The following is a 23,269-nucleotide window of genomic DNA, read 5'->3' on the forward strand; positions in this document are numbered from 1 at the left end:
TAGGAAAACAGCATTGTATAGCACCTGTATAGTTATTATCAGCTTTATGCATCAAGTCTCTCAACACGAGGCATATTTAAAAGCAACAAATCCAGTGATATTATAAGTACAAATGTAACACACCCTTATCACAGCATTTCATGCAATGATGTTCTTCAGACATTGAAGACTTGAAAATCACCCCAAACTACAAGGAATGAAATTTAATTTAGGAGGAAATGGAGTTCTCGGTGTGAATACATTCTCCTTCTGCTATAAACTGAGAGTAAAGAATGTGTAGCCATGAAAGACATACTCAGAGTCAGCAACTTTTCACTGCTCACAGTAGAGGAATACCACATCAGTTACACATTGTTTATCCCCACAATTAGGCTTCAGAAGAAATTATGCTTGGCAGTAAAGCCATCCAAAACAACTCAACTTTGCCAACTGTGTAAGCACTTTTATATTTGCTTGCTTGCAAAAATATAAAATAACGTGCAGGAGGGATGTCTTTTGACTTGGGACAACGCTACGCAGCACAGATTCCCATCTAATTCTATTTCACTGACGTGCTTCTTCCTGTATCATGTCCACCTGCATTCCAGATACAAATCCAATGTATTCTTCTGTAAGCAGGCTCTGCAGTATAACTTCTAAACCACTACCAGTATCTATATAGTATTGAGCATTCACAACTAAAGAAAATCATAATGCTTAGTCTCACTGAAATTAATTCAGTAGAACTGTACAGTGCAATACAGAAGTTGCTACCTAAACTAAACATCACTAAATGGATCACAATTTATGCAACAGTGACTACATTTATGTTAGGCATTTGGTATCTGATTTTTCCATCATAATAATGAAACCCCTTTTGTCTTACATGTAAGATGATGGAAGGGCTTTGGTGGAAGATTTTGAACTGTGTTACCCCCTTAGGAAAAAGCAGTCAAAATTCAAAATTGCAGAGCTGTCTTAGTTTGATTGGAAATTGGTGATATAATCGTGATATTCTCTTACTGGGATTCATTCGTTTACAGAATATACCTGAGCCCTGCTTTTGCTTGCACAGGGCTACAAATTGTATGAGCGTGGATTCCCTATTTACTGCAGTCTCAGGGCTGAAAACCCTCAGTGCTCTTCCAAGTAAACACCTCCTGTGTCTCTCTCTTCAGGTCTCCAGTGACCCAAACACAGATCCACTGCAAGATGCAGACCTCCCACCCCCAAGAGATTATAGCAAAGTCCACTGCTTAACAACACAGCTTTTCTATAGCTCTTAAGCACCTTGGTTGCAGCTTATGGAAACCCACTTAGATCCATCCTTTCTTCCAATCCTTATTGTCTTACTAATTGGATCAGCGTATCTGCAGACATTTTACTATATGAATTTCAGGGGATTTCTGCAGTGTGTATCTGTGAGTGCAGGCAGGAGGTAGCCTTTGTTTCCCATTATAAAATGGTTCTTATAATTTCTTTTCACAACCATACAGTTCTGTTGCTGGCAGATACTTGGGGGTGAGTGGCAATTTACAGCTGAATTGGGACTGTAGGAATTATCCATTTGACAACACTAACAAAAGCATGCAGAATCTGGAATGGGTCAACAATGAGAGGGCTATTTGAGTTTAAATAGAAAATACAATATTGAGTAATATATTGATTTTTTGCCCTTAGTATTGATAAAGAAATCCTTTCCATCTGAAAAAAACCTACTCCCATAAACATTTCTAGCTAAGTGAATTTCATAATAGCTTTCTTTGATTTTTCCTTCATACACCAGCACCACAGTATTCAGGGCCCTCTTTAGCTGCACGTTTTATTGACAGCTTCCAAGACAGAATATGAAGCACACTGACAAAATACAATGGTTCCACTATCCTTTCAGCATACTTCTCTCAAGCACCATTCCATGCAAGTAACATCAGCAAGAGGAATTTAACATGTTACTATTTTAACAAGCACTAATCTCTAAGAGGCCAATCATACAAGAACAAGCCATAAACACATCCCATATTTCTATACAGAGTCCCTCTACCCTCATGGCAACTCTTCATAGGACTAGAGAAACTACAACTCCATGTCTTTCTGCTGCATCAGTGTCTAATATTTAGGATAGTTACAGTATAGGCTGAAAAATCAAGACGTGCTGCGGCAGAAAAAATAAAGTCCGTCCACTGACTACCAAGTTCTGAGTCAGGCCCTATACGGGGCCATCTACCACTGAGGTCAGCCAAAGAGCACCCAGGATTTAAAAGGAAGTGAGAGATATTTTATGTGTGTGTTCTTAATACTAGAGGCTTTGACATTCACTGTTTGAAAAGAAAATTCTTGATGCACCTGGAGGAGAAGCACTGGCCTCTGAGTGCTGAAACTTCATGTTACCGTAAGGCACCCTCTGCCTCTATAGTGGCATATATCATTTGGCAAGACATTGTTATTCTATAGAAGACAGTCACAGTACTGGCTGAATAATAGAAAAAAAAAAAAGTCTAAAAAGGTGAAATTGTTTGCTAACTATTAGTAGTAATAGAAAATCCTGCATTTTCAACCTACAGAATTTCCAAGACACCTACATCATCCTAATTCTGTGCATAAAAGGTAAGGGAGGCAGAGAATTGCAGTGTAAGACTCAGTATAGCACATGATTTTTCCACTGACTATCATTCTGCTTGTGACTCTGGAGGATTTTCCTCTTAACAAATTAAATCCCCTTCTGAAATTAGTCCTAAAGTTACTGAACTCAGGACCCCCATCTTTATAAGAAATGCCCAACTGTTAACAGGTAAGTACTAGGAATAAATAATCTCTTAGAAATGAGTGTACCTTTTGCCTCCCTCACACCTCCTACATTCACTGGTTCTCATCCAGACCCTGTTCGTGTTGCTCACTTGCAGAGGGGAATCTCTGTGCCTTCTCAAAAATCCCACTGGAATTCCATGTGGGTAAAAAGTGTCACCTGATTAAAAACCCTGATGGGATGGATGGATTCAATCTGGAGACTATAAATCCACGAGGAGTGGTTCTAAAGTACTGAATTTTGCTGGTGGCATCCAGCCTCTCCCACCAACATTTTTCTGCCTTACATTTGCTTTTCATTCATTCAGGCTTGGTTATTTCTCTCCTTCTCTTCTGGTTGAAGAATGAAGCTGTTTCCTTCCACTACTTCATTTGTCTTATCACTCACCAGTAGACTTCTTCCAGGAAGAGGTTTCTGATAAGAAATCAATTTAGATTCTGTCCATAGAAGACCACACTTCAGAGTGAATCCGGGACACTGACTGCAACTCTATTTATAGACACTGAAGTCAGACTGAACATAAGGTCAATTTCTCTTTCAGGCTGCAATGAACCTCTCAAATCTGCTAACTTACTGAAGTTGCAGCAACACTAGAAAAAAGATGATGTCCATAATTCATAGTCCTTGCAGCTTCTTCCAAATAATTTGCCAGACATGTGGCTTCCAAATACATTTTTTTTTATTTGCAAGGACAACAGGAGTTGTATTACCAGCCAAAGGAGGTAATGCAGACAAATCCTTATAGGTCACACTGAAAATGTAATCTGATATGTACTGCTAAAGACTGAAAGACACAGCTTCTTTCCTAAAGAACCTTTTCCAAAGTCCTCACTCACACACAGTGTTCAGTATCATCAAGAAGATTTGCATTCACCAAGAGTGCAATATCAAGGTAAATAAATATTCTGAGTCTTCTTGTTTATTCAATACCACTGTAAAAAAGCATCAAAATGGTCAGAAATTGCATTGACACCTACATTCAAACCCTTCTTCATTAAGGAGGTAGTGCTATCAGGGCCATAACAGCAAGCTAGAATAAGATCATTCATCTCTAATAACAGCAATAAGGAAGGGGTATGTTTCCAGTTCTTTCCTTACATGTGTTAGTGCAAGCATCAGAGACATATTTGAACGACTGGAGAAGACATAGATGAAATATGTGGAGCCAATTTAGTGTTTTACAATACAACTGTCCTGAAGAAGGAATCGCACCTGTTTCACAACCTTCAGATCTTTATCCTGAAGGCTTAAGCCTTCCTTGAAAAACTAACAAACCACATTTCATGTCAAAGTTTAAAAAAGCACATTCCTGTAATAAAGTATTTATAGCAAAAGTTACAAATAAGAAAGAGCACCATTTAACGCACAGCTCACAAAGTCATGTTGGCAGTTCAAACACCTTGCAAACAACACAATGCTTGCATTTTGAGTGGCATTGTTGTGCTTGGTTTCCTAAGTTAAGGGACGCTGCATTTTCCTATGTTCCTTTTAGTTAACTATATTGAGATACAGGCTAGTGAAAACTAAAAGGTTTGTGGAGTTTTTTGAACTTTTTTTGGAAACTTAAGAAATAAGTTTATCATGGAGAGAAGAGAAATCAGGTTCTAAGTCTTCTGCTATGAGCTAGTATGAGTTTTACTTCCACTCCAGTCCAGCAGGGTAGGAGTGAACAACAGCTAATCACTTGTCTGACATACCATAGAACCAACCACTTCTATCAGTTGTTACAAATACCACTGCTGTCCTCTTTTTACTAGTGGGAAAACCAAAGTCTGAGGTGACCTGATCTTGCCTGAGATTACAGAGCAGAGTGAAGAAGAGAATCCCACCCCCTCTGGCCAGACTTTTTGATTTCCAACACTTTTTTATTCCTGTGTAGTACTGAAGAAACAAGGGGCCACTTTCATAGACCTTTCAACTGCAGTGCAGTGGCCAGTACTGGGTCAAGGAGCAGAATTCTGAAGTTTCCAATCTCATGGTTCCCACCTACACATTCAAGACACCAAGGCTGTAGTTCTCTAATTAGTTCCCATTGAAGAGAGCATGTCTATCCAAAATACAATATTTTTTTTTATTTAGTCTTTCTTTAAAGATGCTGCCAGAAATTTCCAACCATATGATCCTGTTTAAATTTTTATCAGTAATGTCTAATGCAGTAAATGGTCAAATTGTTGTATTTCTTGATTTCTTGATTTGACACAGGCTAAATGTTACCCCAACTAAAGCATTTAAATTGATGTTCACATTCAGAGAGACAGAGCTAAGCTACAACTCAGCTTCCTTTCCTATAGTATACTTCATATTTATTCTGACATCTGCAAGGAGCCTGGATTACAGCAGACCATAATACTCTATGAACCATGGTTATAATTAGGCGTCACATCCATTGTAATCCTATGGACGTCATCATGTGTTACCAGCATCTGTTGACAGATCTCATACCAGGCATATCACTGAAATGGCAAGTCTGGAGAGGGCAGCCCACAATAGAAACAATGGCATTTATTTTTGGTTTGTTCCAAGACTGTCTAATAGAAAATATATGCTGCCAACTGCCAGGACTCCACTGAGATCACTTTTCAATGTGGTATTACCAGTTAGAACAAAGATCTGTGCCCATGTATCTGCAGTCTTCTCCTAATAAATAAGGAGATAAAGCAAGCACTTTCTGCAACTGTCCTAGCACCAATTAGAAAAAGACAGAAGCCTTGACATTTTATAAAGTTTATCAGGCTCTTTATCATGAGAGTACTTATTTTTCATGCAATAATAAATTCAGACTCCTTTCTGAGACAAGGAAAGAAGATCCCCTCTCCTAAAATTTTATTTAAATGTGGTATCACTTTAATATTAAAACTAAGCCCTGGGAACTGGCAACATAGAGTAGCAAAGCCACAGTCTCTCTACTCTATGGAAGTAAAGCAGAGTTTGCTTAAATTTATAAATGTGGAAACCTGACTTTCTGCTGAAGCGCTGTTTGGAGGAATGGAAACAAAAAATTTGCTATGGGGTCTTATACTAACTACTCCCTGTCCTTCTGCGGAAGTCAAGAGACTTACTGTAAACATAAGAAATCCTAAATAATCCAAATTCTCTTTATTTTTTATCATTTACCTGCATTGTAGGAAAATTGCATTAAAGCACTGACTATCTAGCAACCTGTCCATTATTTCTTTATTTTGAAAAGAGCATTCTCCAAAATGCTGGACAATCGAATCCTAATCAGATGTAACCATGACCTGTTATGGCTGAGCAGTTCCAAATCACTAAAGCACTAACATAAATTCCATTCTCATAAAACATAACGGAATAGTTCACCCTCTAAATAGCCTCAAATTAAAACAAATGTCAGTGTTGATGAGTACAGTTTAATAATTGGTCAGGAGTTGCAGCAGCTGGCAGATCAAGAAAAGTGAACTTCAGCCTAGCCCAGAACTTCTCCCACTATACTCATACAGCCAGATATGAACAGGTGTGAATGTAGAAAAATGAACATAGGAAAATGAAGAAACCCAGCTAAAACTCACAGGAGGAAGAAGAATACAAGTAAAAACTGAGAGGAAAATATTGGGTCTACCGATTTTAATGGAAAAGCAAACCCACTGGCTCCAACAATGCTAACAGCTCCCACTTTTATAGTATAGCTTTTATAGAAGCTGTGACTGTAACAGTGGGCCAGACTCTGTCAGCAGGTATGTTAGCAACTTCTGAAGTTTTTGAAGTGAACTGCTCACCTATAGCAAAAAGCATATTCAACCTTATTGTCTAGAGCATCGTTTCTCTCTCTCTCCCTCTCCTTTTTTTTTTTTTTCATTCTTGTAACCAGCAGATAACCTTTTAATCCCAGATCTGTCAGCTGTGACTTCAACATCACCTTTTACATTAGGAAGTAACAAATCGTTTACAATATTTTATCCCTCTCTTTTCCATATGCTGCTTAAAACTCAGTGTTCTGAAATTAGATATTGCAAATATTACTAAAGTACCAAGACATTGACAAGGCTGCTGATGGGATTATAACCTCTGCCTATATTCAGAAAAAGAGCATGGGCAGTACTTGCCGGCATAATAGTTTTCTTACACTTAAAAGGCAAGAAGCATTTCCTCTACAATGGCATATTCCCAGGAGTTCACAGACCCATCTTTTCCCAGACAGTGAATTGGCATGTGGGAACCTAATCATGAAACACAGTTTTCCAAATCTAGCCTGGATATATTTATAGGCAATATTTTCCTTGTCAGATCATTCAGTCAGAATTAAGAGTAAATTCTAATAAGAGCTAACTCGCAAGATCACAATTTCAAAAGTGATTTCTCAGCCTGCTCTCAGAAGTATTTCAAACTTTTTTTGCATATCAATTTTGAACCCTCATTCATCTACCATTTTATAATTGTAATTTACTGGTTTTGAAAAGCAATCAGGCATACACATTCAGAGTCTGCTTTCCAGAAGGAAGACCCAGGAAGTGAAGTTAAAAATTACTGAAATCCTAATATATAAATCTAGAGGTACTGACAGAATATTTCCAGTGCAACATAACAAGAAACTCCTGGGTCTCATAAATTAGTTTCACCTTACATAGGTTTCACTTAAGAATCCAAAAAGTGAATGCTTTATCCTCAAAATATGGTATAGCTAATACATATTATATATATGCTTTATAGGATGTAAAATATATTCTCTTTACAAAATTTGAACACCTTACTGCACAGCCTTGGCAATTCCAGATGCAGCATGGCAATACGAGAGGACATCATTTGACACAGAAGCACATATACAGACACACATTACTTTATTTCCAGACCTTCCTTTGCTGTTTCTCCCATGCTGGGTCCAGGAGCAGATCCCTGTCCCATTCTTCTTCTTGGGTCATGTACTCATCTTCTTCATAGTTGTAGGTGTACTGCATGTTTGTTTCTATCTGGTTCATGCTATTCATGCTACCTGGGGATCAGCTTCAGCTGCTGTGGCTTCTACTATGTTTAAATAGATATATATTTTAAAGCTTAGTTTACTTGCTGATGGGTTGTAGGTAGCAGTGCCTTTTTTCTTTCTTTTTTTCTTTTTCCAAAGTGACAGGGAGTGAATATTGATGACTTGCTGAGAGCAGAGGCTGAAACTGTCAGGTAGGTGCTGCCTTGTGGTGACCTTCCTTCTCTCTCTCTCTCCTGCCCTCCTTCCCTTTCTCTCTCTGCTGCTGTAGGTCCCTGTGGCTGACCCTCCGGAGAAGCCCAGCGCGGCTCATTGCTGCGGCTTATTATCCCCGCCGCGCTGTCACGTGGGGCGGCGACGGCTCCAGTCCCGCTCCCGGCGGCAAGGCGCCCTCGGTCGGGCTGGGGCTGGGGCTGGGGCTGGGGCCAGGGCCAGGGCCGGGCCGGGCCGGGCACCCCCGCGGGCGGAGCAGAGTGGGCAGAAGCACCGCGCCAGCCCCGGCGCTGCTCCTGTACAGGGCTGCGGTACTGCCTGCAAGAGGGGAAGGCTGACCGAGGGAACTCACCTCCCGTAAGAACTCTGCCCAAAAATTACTGTCTACTCGTCTGTTTCTGTCTTTCCTTCCAATCTGATACAATACCCGTCTGTCTTTTTTTTTTTTTCTCCTACTGATATGTATTTCTACTTCTCAAGACCCATCTATGATTTGCTAATGTAGTCTGACATTGTTTATCATTAGTCTGAAGTCTGCGTGGACCCCTGAGTCACTTCCCACTTTCCTTTTCAGATTAAAGATCACGAAAGCCAGCGCAGACAAGGACACCCAAGAGATGAAACAATTTCCAGTGGACATCGGGTCTGGAGTCAAACCTGAAACTATGGTAGCACAATTTAGAAAAGCAACACGTATCTTTTTCATGCAGGAAACAGGCTCAGTATATCCCAAAGTAAGCACCAAAAAGCACATTCAAATGTCTGTGTAACCAATAACTTTATAAATGTGTGACAGGAACCATTTACCCATGCTTTCCACAGTGTAAAATCTGAAAAGATAGCACTGATATCAAGCACCCTTGAAGGCATGTCCCATATCTCCCATGGCATATCATTTCAGTTGCCCTGGAGACAATGTTTCTTCTGGGAATTGGCAAGTTTAGTATGTTCTTCATCTAGCCTGTCATTAATGACTGCACCTAACATCAGCCAAGGTCATCCTCTCTAGCAGTGTCCACACTGGATACAATTCGAACCTTCCTTACAAAAAGAAAATGCTCACCAAAGCTGAGCTTTTGGAAGCCATAAAAGATAAAGTCAGATATAAGGGAGAGCTCTGTTCAGTAAAGGCAACCATAGGTCTCCAAGCCAATGTGAATGAATAACCAGAATATTTAACAGCTGGCCAGCAGGTGTTTTCCACTTTGTATTGCTAAATAAAGCTCTGCTTTCTGCCAAGTTGCTTTCTATCCCATAAGTCACAGAATCATAGAATGGTTTGGTTTGGAAGGGACCTTGAAGATCACTTAGTTCCAACCCCCCTGCCATGGGCCAGGACATCTTCCACTAGACCAGGTTGCTCAAAGCCCCATCCAACCTGGCTTTGAACACTTCCAGGGATGGGGATCCACAGCTTCTCTGGGCAACCTGTTCCAGTGCCTCACCACTCTCAGAGTGAAAAATTTCTTACTAATAGCTAATCTAAATCTACCCTCTTTCAGTTTAAAATCATTACTCATCATCCTATCACTCTATTCCTTGGTAGAAATGTTCCTCTCCAGCTTTCTTGTAGGCTCCTTTTAAGTACTGTAAGGCTGCTGTAAGGTGTCCCCAGAGCCTTCTCTTCTCTAGGCTGCACATGCCCAACTCTCTCAGCCTTTCCTCATACGAGAGGTGCTCCAGCCCTCTGATGATCTTCGTGGCCCTCCTCTGGACTTGCTCAAACAGGTCCAGGTCCTTCTTATGTTGGAGGCCCCAGAGCTGGACACAATACTCCAGGTGGGGTCTCACCAGAGCAGAGTAGAGGGGCAGAATTACCTCCCTCGACCTGCTAGCCATGCTGCTTTTGATGCAGCCCAGGATGCAGTTGGCTTTCTGGGCTGTGAGTGCACATTGCTGGCTCATGTTGAGCTTCTCATCAAACAACTGCCCCAAGTCCATCTCCTCAGGGCTGCTCTCAATCCATTCTCCACCCAGCCTGGATTTGTTGATGGGATTGACCTGACCCATGTGCAGGACCCTGTACTTGGCCTTGTTGAACTTCATGAGGTTCACACAGGCCCACTTCTCAAGCCTGTCCAGGTCCCTCTGGATGGCATCCCTTCCCTCCAGCATGTTCACCGCTCCACACAGCTTGGTGTTGTTGGCAAACTTACTGAGGGTGCACTCAATACCACTGTCCATGTCGCCAACAAATGGAACAAAAGTCTACACAGTTTAGAAGAATGCATACAAGCACAGCTAATACCTACCCATCAGCCCAAAAAAAACCCTTCATAAATGCAGCACTAAGGTTGCAAATTCAAATTCAACAGAGGATTGTAACACGTTTCATGCAGTCAAAGCAAGCTGAACATCCAAAGACTGATGTACATACTGTATGATAAACAGTCTAAAAAACAAATTCCAGATCTAAGCAGCAAAGTCAGAACCACATGCTTTTCAACTGCTCAATGCAAATATTCTCAAGGTTGCTACAACATTTCCATCTATATAATGAAGCAAATGTTGATGAATGCTCCGCCTAGACTTTTTTGTTCAAGTGCAGATGACCATTTACTTAGGATACTCTCAGATAATATCAAATAGCAATTACAAAACAAAATATTTCATGTATGTACACATTACATGAATGCTGGTGTAATTTGTGTGGTTTATTTTTATAGCTGGATAGTCATCTGTGGTTTGTGATACATGTCCAATTTCAATCCCCTAAATGACTATTTAAGCCTTTGAAGTCAGCTAAACCATTTATTTTTATTCACTATACAGAGCACAGGAGAAGTTTCTAGAGGAAAAGCAGGAAGAAGTCAGCAAAGTCCCAGAAGTATACATGTAAAGCTGTAACGCTCTGAATCAGAGCTGTCTCCTGTGCAAAGAGCTCTCCTGCAATGACAAGACCTGTGACCTTTTATGCACTACCTCATTAGAGGTGAATCATTCCAGGCAACTTCGTGCCCTTCCACGATACTGCCTTGGCTGGGGATCTACAGGGATGAAGTCAGATGGTATGGCACCACTCCCCACTGTGCAGTATAGGTGAGCCTTACGGGTACTGATGGCTTCATACAGGGAGGTACTCATTAAAAGCCACACATTATTTGTTGGCCTTCATCCTATAACACAGGCCAGAGCGTCTGTGTCATGAAACAAAAACTGAGGCATTATGATGATAAAGAGTATCCAGTCACACTTTGGATTAGGGCTTGGGTCAGATCCATGCATGGAAAACAAAGAGAAGTATACGCAGATTTTCTAGAATTCTGAAAGGTTATTAATTCTTTTTCATAAAATAACTGGATTTGCTCAGCAACTACTGCTTTTCTAGCCACTGCTGCAAAGGTACTGTTCATTTTTTCATGTTTACTTGGTACATAGGTAAATTTAGTACTTTCATAACCAAATAAATAAAACAAAAATGTCATCATTGTTCCAATGAACCAACAGCTACAAGCATAGTATCTCTTGGCTAGTCTGAGAGATCAAAAGAATTCAAGTTAATTACAAATAGGAACAAACCCACATTTTTCTATAAGGGGCAAGTATTTCAGAATCCACTTTGGGTAGGTTACGTTAGCTCATTTTGGATGAAAAAAAATATTTCAGAATGAAAAATCTATTTTTTTAATTCTGAAAATGTCAAAATAGGGGGCTTCGATTTCATTAGTGTGCATTTTGAGGGAGTTGGGCTTTTTACCTATAAAACAGAGAGCTAAACAGAATATCCCCATTTTAAAAAAACTACCTATCTTGATGGAATCTGACCTGTTTTAGGTTCTCTAAATAACTGCTTACTGCCCCTTAATCAGACAGCATGAGTAGGCAGGGGAGATATTTATAGATGGAGCTTTAGGCAGAGTATCTGGTATTTTGTTTACTACTTTAATTTAATTTTATAAACGAACTGTGCAGATGGTAACAAGAAGCATATGAATGGAGGTCTGTAGTGGAAAGAGAGCCAAAATGGAACTCCGATGCCAAACTTGAAGTGGAAAGGGAGCTGCCTCTTCCAGCTTACCTAGAGAAAAGAAAAGCTGTGGCCAGCAGAACAGTATGAATAAAGCAGTGTGCTTCAATCAGCTTATTCCCACATCAGAGGTAGGTTAGGACTATCTCTACTAAAACTGGCAGAGTTGCACAGCTACAAACTATGTGTGCCTAAGGACAAAGAAAATAAAACAAATAAGCAAGCTGAGCAGGAAAGAAAGGACAGAAGTCCCAAGTAGAGAAAGAGGAAGAAACACAGATATGGAATTTTAAGCTGACATGGCAAGATATCCAAGAGCCAGCAGGTATATTTGAGGTAGAAATTACACAGATTGCTTACAATGTGGTAAGACAAAAAGAATACTCATGATTGCCAAACAGATTAGAAGAAACAAAGTGGCACAGGGAGATCAGAAATTGAGATGGTAGAGCTGAATTGTCAACTATTTTTATCTTTTATTTGGCAAACGGTGTGCAGTTGCAGTTCATGCTAACATAAATGCTAGTAAGGGCCCTACCCAGGAGAATGCCTTTACCCCAGGACAACACTGTGGCAACAAGATATCACTTCCTGTGCCTGAGGAGAAGGAAGAAGGCCAGAACTTTCCTAACAGGAGCAGCAGGTCTGTGTGTGAACTCACTCAGTATTTCTTATCACAGTTCCAAGTTATGAAGGCTCTCTGAATCTAATACCACTAAAGTGAAGGCCTCCTGGCGTGCTTTGCATTAAGGTCCTTGATAACCAAAGGGCTTTTCTAACTAAAGGAAACACAGTTTTCATCTCCTGTGTCAACCTTCATCTTTTTTTTTTAATGAAATGGAAATTGTTTCACACAGTGTATATTTAACATCCATTTGCTCCCCAAAAGCTGTCCTATCATTCTCTCAAGAACTCACTCCTCTGTATTTTCACTGTTCATCAGACTTTCAATCCCTCAACTTGCTTCTTATTCTTCCCTCTCACTAAATCTTAGAATGAGAATAAACCCCCAACTTTTTAATAAAACTTCAAAAATGCTGAACACTGCAACAATGTTTCCTCAGATCATTCTTCTATTTGAACTTGATGAGATTTAGAATAAGAAATTAGCCAGATTACTTAAATAATCGCCTGTGAAACAATCAACTGATGTGAAAATGATCACCGTTAGTTTTCAGCTGTAACACTTCTCTGTAGGAACACAATAGTTCACATCTGCCAAAACTGTCTCAGAAAGGCGACAGGAAGATAAAGAACCTTATGAGAGCTCAATAAGTTGGTGAGTCTTTAAGCAATCATCTTTCCATAGGCACAGAATGTTTCTTTGTGAAAATGAACAGTAGGATGACTTCTCAAGAAAGAAGTCAATGAAAGATAAAAGAAAATAAATTCAGAGTGATTGTTCTCTTGTGTAAACTGTTAATAGAACCTTAAAATCAAAAAGCCCTTTTCTTTTCAAAGCATGTCATAACTGTCACTTAATATGTACTTTTGCTTGTAGCAAATATCCACCACTTTAAAGCTTAACCAACAAAAATTTGAATTACTTAAAGAAGACATTGATAATATAGATTGCGCCAAAATGTTGGATTCTGTTAAAATTATGCATAAATTTCCTGAACAAAGCTAAGCAGAAAGGTGGGGTGTGTTATAAAATGTATTTATTTTTTATTGGAGTTCGGGAGAAATAACCCTTATCTTTTTTTTTTTTTCAATACAATAAACACAACCCACTTTCTTCAATGTAATAAACACACTATTTTGTAAGTTCAGAAAAAAACCCAAGGAATTAAATTCAATATGTAAAGATAAAATGAATAAACATTAAACTTGCTTCATATTCCCAAAATGAACACATATAGGAGGATGGCAGAAAGAGAGCAGAGAAAGAAGTATACTTCTGGGAACCAAAACTCTGATTTTGTCTGAGCTAAGGAAGAGCACCGTGGGCACTGAGCATATTAGCCCTCCCACATTGAGCACCAACAGGCACAAACTTTGACTCTAGAAAATCCCCATGCTATTCATGTGTGGTCATATCAACTATACAGAAGCTAAGTAGGCATTATAATTATTTTTTTTTTTAAAGTAAACTATTTCAAATGGCAGGTTTGGAAATAAAAATGGAGAAAGAGCTGAAAAAATGCATGGCTGGCTTCATAGTAACAACTGACATTGTCAGAAGATCCCGAAGTGTTTCATCAGCTATATATAGAGTCGACTTACTCTGTCCCTGAAATTCAGCCATGGATGAAGTGTAGCAAGAAACATTTATAGGACAGACAAATACTACCAAAGCATAGCTTGGGCTTCAGGAGTATGGAGAAAATGCTGACTGCACTGAGATCACTGGCTTTTGCCAACCTTTTGTGCGGAAGGAAAATCACGGGGCTAAGACATGGGGTGATCCATACCAGCTTAAGATACCCTATGTGACCTTGAGCAAGTCAATTCAGACAAAATTTTCCCAAAAAGCTACATGTCGGCCCATTAGACTATTCTCTCTGAGAGAAAGAGAAAAAAATTGCTTTTGCTGCATTTCCAGTGTCAGCAATGCTTCCCTTGGTCCTTAATATCCACCTTGAACACAAATTCTCCAGAGCAGAGGCTTTTTCTGTCCAAAAGCTCCAAGAAGCCTACAGAACAACGATGATTACAGTGTGCTTTACCCACAGTACACCCTTAACCTCCATGTTTGTCTCTCAGGTCTGTGTGTAGCCTGCATCCAAAAACACAGAGCATTATTCTAGTCTGTCAGGCTTGCTCAGGCATTTAGGATCCCTTATATATGTTTGTAGGGACACACTTGCAGCCTTGTAGCCTGCATAGCAGATAGTCGGGGTTCTCAGAGAGGCTTCAAGGCAGGTAGGAAACATTCAACATCTGGTCTCTGCCACAGTACCACTAGACAGTCCTGCGATACAAAATAACAACCACAAACTGCAATGTGAGTGCTGAAAGATGTCATGTAGCAAATCCTCCAATGACGGCAACTGCCAGGCAGTACTACACGAGATCATAACTTTCATGAATGAGAAGAGCTCTCAGACTTCACATTCTGACATATTTCTATTAAATATTTCAGAAGAAACCATCATACCTGGAATCTCTAATCCCTTGAGCTAGTGTCTTGAGGGTGTCTTTTTTTTCGTTTAGTGGTTATTGTCTGGGTAGATGCAACTCACAAAGACAGATTAGATCATGAACTAAATAATATCAGAAGCTTCAATAGATGCTTTGCACAGCTGGGAAATGCATATGGTAATTTATATACAAAACTGCAGTCAGTCTGTTAGCACACTGAAGTTGTAGAGCAATATGCAGAGAGCTACAACGTAATACACACAGTAACAGGTGGGGAAACTACAAATAGTGCTGGCATAAGATCGGAAAAAATGGTGAGACAGGTCCAGGATTTTAAAAATGGTTTAGTGATGAGAATGCAAGGGGCAGGACAAGGGGTATAGCATGGCCTATTACAAACCTTCTGAAGAAACCTTCACACCATCATGTGTTCTCAGAATCCTAGCTGTGTTCATGTTTTTTGTTGGCTTAGCCTTACCTCACAAAGATACTAAGCAAGGAAGAAACTGCGGCGAGGGCAATGCGAAAGCCTGCAACTGACTGTACAATTTGTACTTCATGAATACAACCAGTTTAAAAAAATCCCTTAGTGAGCCAGCCTGTGGCCTGTAATTGATTTACCTGAGACTATTTGCCTAAAAAAAGCACAACTTTATTCAGCAACAGTTTTGGTCACACTGAGAAAAGAGAAGAGAGATGTATGTTTAAGATAAGGAATGCACAGACAACATGCCTTTATTTATCTAGAAACAAACACTGCCAACTCAGTCAGAGTTTCCAGACAATAATTATCTAAGGGGCGCAGATGAAACCTAGCAGGTTTTAAATCACTGAGGTATGAGGTAGAGATTATGGGCACAGGATATGGGCACTGGATATCAGACACTGCTGTGTTCTAAACCCAGCATTTGTTCAGATTGACTGAATGACAGACAAGTTGCAGTCTCAGTGCCCTCATTTCTCTTTCCAGATACACCAATGTAATTTCACTAACATCAACGAAATTGAAGTTACACACTCAAGAAGGCAACCTGGTTGAACAAATTGCCAGTCTGTAAAAACAAATACAAACTACTTGTTATTCATTCCACAGGAGCAATACAAAGATTAGTAAAAGGGGCAAATTCATCCCTGTATACAAGGCAGCATTAGGTGCAACGTGAATTGCTGCCAAACAGGGATAATATGTTCTTTTTGCAACATGTATAGTGCAAGTTTTCCTTTTCCAGAACTGTTGTCCTTACATCCCGTCCAACAAAGCTTTACTCTGACACCCAGCTGTATTAAGAATCAGCACTGAGAAAATGAGCAATGTTCCTGCCATGCCTGACATGAACGCAGCAAGGCCTGAATTTTCCAATTCCTGTTCTGAAGACAGTTGTTCCCTCTCCAACTATGATCTCTCTCACTAACTTCGGCCATATTCTCATCTCAGGAGCAATGAGTATTGGTATTGCACAACATACTTTCCAGTACAAGACCAGTTGCTCTTGAGATCTACCAACAATAACTTACTCATGGTGACGGCTCTTTTATATTCTCAATCCCTCTGAATGTGGACAAGTCCTTTGTTTCTTAATTGGCTCACCTCTCTCCCTGCCTAAGTCCAATTTAGCATAAGCAAAGGAGGAGAGCAGAGTATTTGCACGTTTCTTCACTATGAAACCAGTTTGTCTATAGGATAAATGCAATGGAGTTGTGCTAATGTGCAGTCTAGATCTCTGTGGTGTCCCATAGTTAAATCTGGAATAGCTGTAATCTTCCAGAATTTCGTAACTGAACCAAATTCAAGAGTGTTGGCGTTTGGTTTTTTTTTAATGCCAGATGCTGTTCTAGGTATTTTTCCAGTTCATATGGACAATAGTTACTGGAGGTGGAGTCAGCAACTAGGACAAAGGTGAACCTACCCTCCTAGGCTGTAAGGCTCCACAAGTATTTATAGCAAAACCCAGAACTCATTTTTCAGTTGAGATAGTCTGAACACATCTTCCTCTGGCCTCTTTTCCATGATAAAAGCTTCAGTAGAAAGCTTATTCTACAGTTCAAATAGATGGATTCAAATATATCTTGGCCTTCTCTAGGGGAGACTATTCAGTAATGAATGCACTTCTAGAACACCAAGACACTTTCATTTGTTGCCCATGGCTCAGCAATCCCCCTTATGTCTCCTTCATAGATAACCCTACCACACAGATGATCTACGGAAAATTAGGCCAATTGGGCCCTAAATTTGTAGGGCCTGATTTTTTACTGTTAAAGTGGAACTTTAATTTTTTACTGTTAAAGTGGAAGTCAGGAGGGTCATAGACTGCATTTTCAATTGCAGGAGAGAATGTTTAAAATAATGCATGATGGAAATACCAAGCAAATATAGGATTCTGATGGGCTTAAAGGTTCAAAGCACCAGGCCTACTCAGTGGGCAAAAAAAGCACTTTAAGGAAAAGACAAATTCCATGATACCAGCATTCATTAACATAAAACTATCCACTGGATGAGGAAATCAAACTATGGACAGTTTGGAGCATGTGCCTCAGTTTTCCTTCTGTAGACCAGGAATAATACTAATGCTGTGAAGTATAAGGAAGTATGTGAAAATCAAATACCCAATAGATTTGGAGTACTTGAAGACAAGTACAAATACTGTGATGACCAGAGCTGAAAATCATAAATTATGTATTTGAGAACATGCTTCAACAGAGTGCAACAGACCTTCATTGAAAAAAAAGAGAAATCATAATGCTGTAGAGTACTGCTTATGCAATACACTGAACAAAACAGGATTTCTGGAGAAAAAGTATTTTGTGACTACACAAGTCTCCACTGTGATACATACAAAGCAGCTGAATTAAGATTGCTTGGAAAACTCTGGCATAGTCCACCATTAATTGCTTTGTGAGCTTGATGTTCTTTTAAGATATCTGCTCTACTACTAATTATAAATACATTATAAAATAAGTAATTATAAATGAGTTCTGAATTGGAAGACAGTTCATACAAAATGTAAAGGAAAGCACTGTAAAGGTTTCCAGTGCAGTGTAACAGTGACATAATCACTCCAGCTTCTGCTCAAGAAAGAACATCATGTTTTGCATCTCAGATCTGTCTGTTGTGGTTCACACAAAAGTCTTTAAAGGTGTTACAGTGACACAGAGAGACTAGGTACATTTTACAGATTAAATGAGTTATAAATTGTTTAAAATGTTTTGTTGCCCCTCTACAGACTACAACAAGGCACATACATCACCACGTTGTTATTAATCAGCAGGTATTGCAAACCAACTGGATCCTACCGCAAGTAAAGTAAGAAAGATTTTGAAGTGTAACCTCTCCTGTGCAGTATTTGAGAGCATCACAGCAGGACCTGCTTTGTTTCTGGCCACCAGGTTTATTTAAAAGAGGTGTATCAGCATCAATGGCAGAATCACCTGATTCTTAGTGCCACACACTCCCCTTCACTACATGTTCAAGACCAGGCTGCCTTCCTCCCCACTATACTAAGTGCCTGTCAAGCCTTCTGCAGAAACAGCACCCTCCTCTCAGTGTGTCCAAGGAATCACCTCTGATGTCACTGGGCCTCTAAGTCTCTCTAAAGTAGTTTCTCTGCAGAGAACTCTCTTAAGTCACTGGCATACACAATACATGTAGAATGACAGAGAGTAAGAAATTCACTGGAGAAAATATTGACATATACTTTTGTCAGTAAGAGTTATTAGCTGTTATTAAGAACATTTCCAGTTGTCAAGACTATTTTATGAAAGGCAGCACAGAGTCATCATCTCAAGACAGCAGGGCCACTATTTTAACTCTGAAAACATGGCACCTCTAGTAAATCAGCAAACCTGGACATCTAGGCTTATCAGTAAAACTCAGTTGCACACCCTCGCCATCTAAATCAAACACACTATTTCTTCTAATAACAGGGGTTTGTCTCCAAGAATTCCCAAGATACATTACAGCATGAACGGTTTCCAATGCACAATGGAAGCAAATACAAAAGCCAAACACTTTTGAAAACGGCACTGTAGTGCAGAGAAAGGTTTGGGGAATTTTTGTGATTACAGATACTTTGTATAATTCAGTATCACAGAAATGCACTCTCTGACTTTCTAATACTTTTAAAATATTATAGTATTGGCATCTCTCTCATATATATACACATAGAGAGAGGTTAAAAAACGTTCTGCTATTCTCAGTCTTCACAGTGCCATTGTGCTAGGCATTACATGACCGCATGTCATGGACTGGCAGGGACCGGGGAAAATGAAGACATGAAAGCAGCACTGGCTTCAATGGCCAGCCTAGGAAAAGGCTGAAATTTGTATCTAGTGCATCCAGATAGGAATTACACTATTTTTCCTTCAGGGAAAGAGCTGTGATTTATCTCGGCATTTCAAAAAAAACCTCATCAAATGGCTCACTGACAAGCAAATAGAGATTCGAACAGCTGCAGGTCAGAAATGGGTAGTTGCACCGTATGAGATCTACTGCTATTCCAACGCCTGTCAGTTGCTTGAATAACAGACAATTGAGGGAGACGATAGCAAGACAGTATACTGCAGTAAGAAAAGTAAGCATGTTCCCTATTGATCACTTTTTCGTTCTCCCCATCCTTCAGTTTATTGTTTCTCTTACTGTTTACAGCCCTGCTATGACAGATGAGACATGTCTAGTACACAACACTCTCCTTATTGCTTATTACAACCAAGTCCCTAATGGCCACATTGCTACATTCTGATTATCAGGTTCTTGCAATGTATCAAACAATGTGACTCACAACTACCACACAGTAGATCTATGACACCTAGTCTCTCTGGCAGAGGTATCTTTTCATAACAATAAACACCCAACATATACACAACAGTATCATATTTCCAAGCCTAATAAATATCAAATCATGATGAAGGACTATCACAGCACTCATGAGAGGCATTTCCCTATTTTTCATTGCAACAATTGTGCAGTCATTAAAATCCAACTTCCTAGTTGACTTTTTACACAATAAACAAAAAAATCACAATTCATCAAGAAGCTAGTCTGTTTACTTGGGGTTTATTTCTCCTTATCTAGAACATATATTTAAAAGCTTCCTTTACAACAATTTTGATTCAAAAGCCCTCAGTTTATATTACCATATCAGAAAGCCTTCAATACAGTAAAATCCCCAAAATAGCTTCCCGCCACCCCATCCAGAGGGTTTCTATTTATTATTAGATCTGGAATGCAGCTACACATGAGAATTTATGGCTGGGGGAAGGCTGCAATAGATTTTCCAAGAAAAGCCAGGGAAACATGACACTGCCTGCCACAGTGGTCAGTAAGTTGATGTGCTTGATACACTGCCTGGCAAGGAAGCTTCTTCCAGCCCTTCAGTTCAACTGAAGAATTATTCTCCTTTCAGTCCTGTTCCAGCAATGAGAACCGCAATTCTCTGTAACCTCAACCACCATCGAATTATGCTTGATTGTTTCTGCTTCCAGTTACATCAGCTGCACACTCATACAACTTCACTGACCTCATCAGAATTACTCCTGAGTTTCACTGATGTAAGCATAAAAAGATCAAGCACTTAGGGGAGAAAGGGAAGACAGGGAAAACAAATCATAACTCTCTCGTTTCACATATTTGCTTTGCTACATGATACAATGGCTCCAATCATTTTGCTTCTAACAAAAGCTTAGGCGAGGGAATAATGGCCTCAAGGACTTATCAATGTATCCACTGCAGAAGGGTACTGTTTCATCATTTCACAATGCCCAGAGGAGAAGGGTGACTGCTGCACTGTCACAGAGAGCAGAAAAAACTGAAAACAGAGAAAAATACATTAGTGAAGCCTTAAAGTACACAGTAGAGCACCGTTCTTCCTGATAACAACAGTAACTCCATAAATTCAGGTATGTTCTTATAAATTATAAACTTCCAATAGGGAGCAGATATGTACACAAATTAAGAACAAAGGACATATTAACTCAGACTAGCAGATTTAACTACACAACCTCCAAAACTACGAAAACTTTTGCAGGCCTCCTGCAACCAACAGCAAAGCAAAATATATCCTTTGACAATAAGATTACCTTGGCTTACAAGAAGATCAAGCCACTGCTCCAGAACACAGATCAGTTTACAGGTCAGTTAGCATACACATACCCACGTTAAACACACATATCTGTTAACACCTACTTTTGCTTAAAAAGCTAAGAGAACTTGATACACTGTAAGGAAGTTACAATCCCCATTGCACATCCTAGAAAGGTTTTAATATTACTTCATTACGCTGCAATCAGATCACATTTTAGATGTCAGGCACTGTCACATTCCCTATTAGAAATGGCACGGAGATGGCATGGACAAATGTCAGGGAACACACTAAGATTATTAGCAAGTGATGCTGAAGCACATGGAAGGTTGCTCTCTTCCATCCCCTTCAGAACTATTTTAGCAATCTAAAATCATGGTGGCTCACTAGATTCCGGGATGTGGTGCAAGAAGGAAAAAGAAGCATCACCTTAGCAAATGAATTAATAAGCTTTTGAGAGTACTTAATACAAACACTCTCTAACTTTGTATGTAAACGGTAAATTGTATAGGTAGGACTCAATTCCTTACCTTCATTTTGATATATTACAATTGAATGCTACTGAACACTCCTTTTTTTTATCAGAAGTGATTCCCTTTTACTCTTTAAATGAAATTCCTCCCCATTTGTTGCCTACACGTGAAAACAAACCAGAATATGCATTCTGGGAGCACACCTAATAGGAATTTGGTCTGTAGGGCAGAACAAGATCTAGTCTGCATAAAACCTCTGAAACGCACACGGTGTGATAGGATTTCCTCAGCACCACTTCATGCCACAAATTCCCTCCTACTGGGTTGCATTACTTGCAAAGGTAGATATAGCTCTTTATATGTACAACTGGTGAGGTGAGTTGGAAGGAAAGGAAGAAAAAGACTAGATCTTTATCTATATAAAGACATCAATTACATTTGCTCCAGCAGTAGCACAAATTTATCCAGATGTAGAGAACATTAAAAGTTTAATAGTGTTTGCATTTCTCAATCAAATCTTTTCAAACACACTAATGCCTATGAGTGAATAGGCTTACAGAAAACCCTTGAAACAGATCGCTTTTTTCCAAATAAAAATCAGCATATGACAATTTATATTGCAAGACTTCAAGATTTTTAACATACAATCTAATCTGTCAAATAGCAGCCATCAGGTGAGGTGATCTCAGTTCTAGCATGGCTATGAGAATCACACCCATACAGACTAGCTATGTGATGATGCAGGCATTGAGAAGCTAGAGGGACTGGTTGAAACAGGCTTGGATTTAAGTTCAGAAAAGCATCTCTTTGTAGTCCAGCATGGAGCAAACCTCTGTGATATTCAGCTTAACCACTGTGGAATTACAAAGCCAACTAAGCATATTTCCTAATAGACTTCCTGGGTTTACATTTTTTCCAAGGAATTAAATCAAGAACAAATACTTTTCCCTCTGCAGAAGGTGTCCCTGTTCCTCCAATTAACCTCCAAAGGGAATCCCAACTTTATTCTGAAACCAAACAAAGATGGATCAGAAAGCACAAATGTATAAAACCCCTGTCTTGCAGCTCTCCAGCTTTGTCTTGCAGATTTCCACAGGAAAGAATAGAGTGGGTAGGAGTACTGGAAAACCTGAGCACATTTCAGCATTTACAACCTCTAGTTTATCTTTCTGGCTAGAGTACTCAAATAATGAACCACATTCCTAAAAAATGACTAGTTTTCTTTTTAAGAAACAGCTTTCTGTCCTTTGCAAAGTCTACATATTTTAATGTTTGGTATTTTTAGACATGGAAACATACATATTTATGCAGGTTTAAACTATGCTGAAAATAAGGTCACATGAAGGCTTCATAAAGGGAAAAGATGCACAGAAGTTGTGCCGAATGTGAAAAGTGCAATAAATTGGCCTCTTGGTTTGCACCACCCCTAGCCAGCTCATTTGCTAGATGATCAGAATCTCAGCATTAGAACAATCAGAAAAATAACAGCAATCCCGTTAAATCAGTAATATCCTCCAAACACCTTAACACTGTTATAACTGCAGTGGTAGCAACCTTTAACAGCTCAGCAATTGCCGTCATTACACCTAGATAATACCATGTCAGAAGTAACACAATATAGTTAATAAATGCTCTCTGACAAGGCACCAGCAAATATAATCAGGCACAAAGTCAGACATCCAGCTTCATTTCCTCTCTCTGCTCCCACTCCTACAAAGGTTTAACTTCATACAAGCAGAGTCT

At 39.5% G+C, this 23,269-nt stretch overlaps 1 protein-coding gene across 1 annotated transcript in view; it reads right to left on the bottom strand.

The window, feature by feature from the left end:
- The window catches only part of ACTN2 (actinin alpha 2), a 67,970-nt gene extending 59,942 nt beyond the window's left edge, over positions 1 to 8,028 (bottom strand). The window contains exon 1 of the mRNA XM_082480170.1: positions 7,588 to 8,028. Within this exon, the coding sequence (XP_082336296.1) occupies positions 7,588 to 7,722 (135 nt within the window). The 5' untranslated portion in view covers positions 7,723 to 8,028. The remainder of the gene's footprint in view (positions 1 to 7,587) is intronic.
- Positions 8,029 to 23,269: the final 15,241 nt, after the last annotated feature.

This window comes from Vanellus vanellus, assembly GCF_965231255.1.
Source record: "Vanellus vanellus genome assembly, chromosome: 3".
Taxonomy (NCBI): Eukaryota; Metazoa; Chordata; class Aves; order Charadriiformes; family Charadriidae; genus Vanellus; species Vanellus vanellus.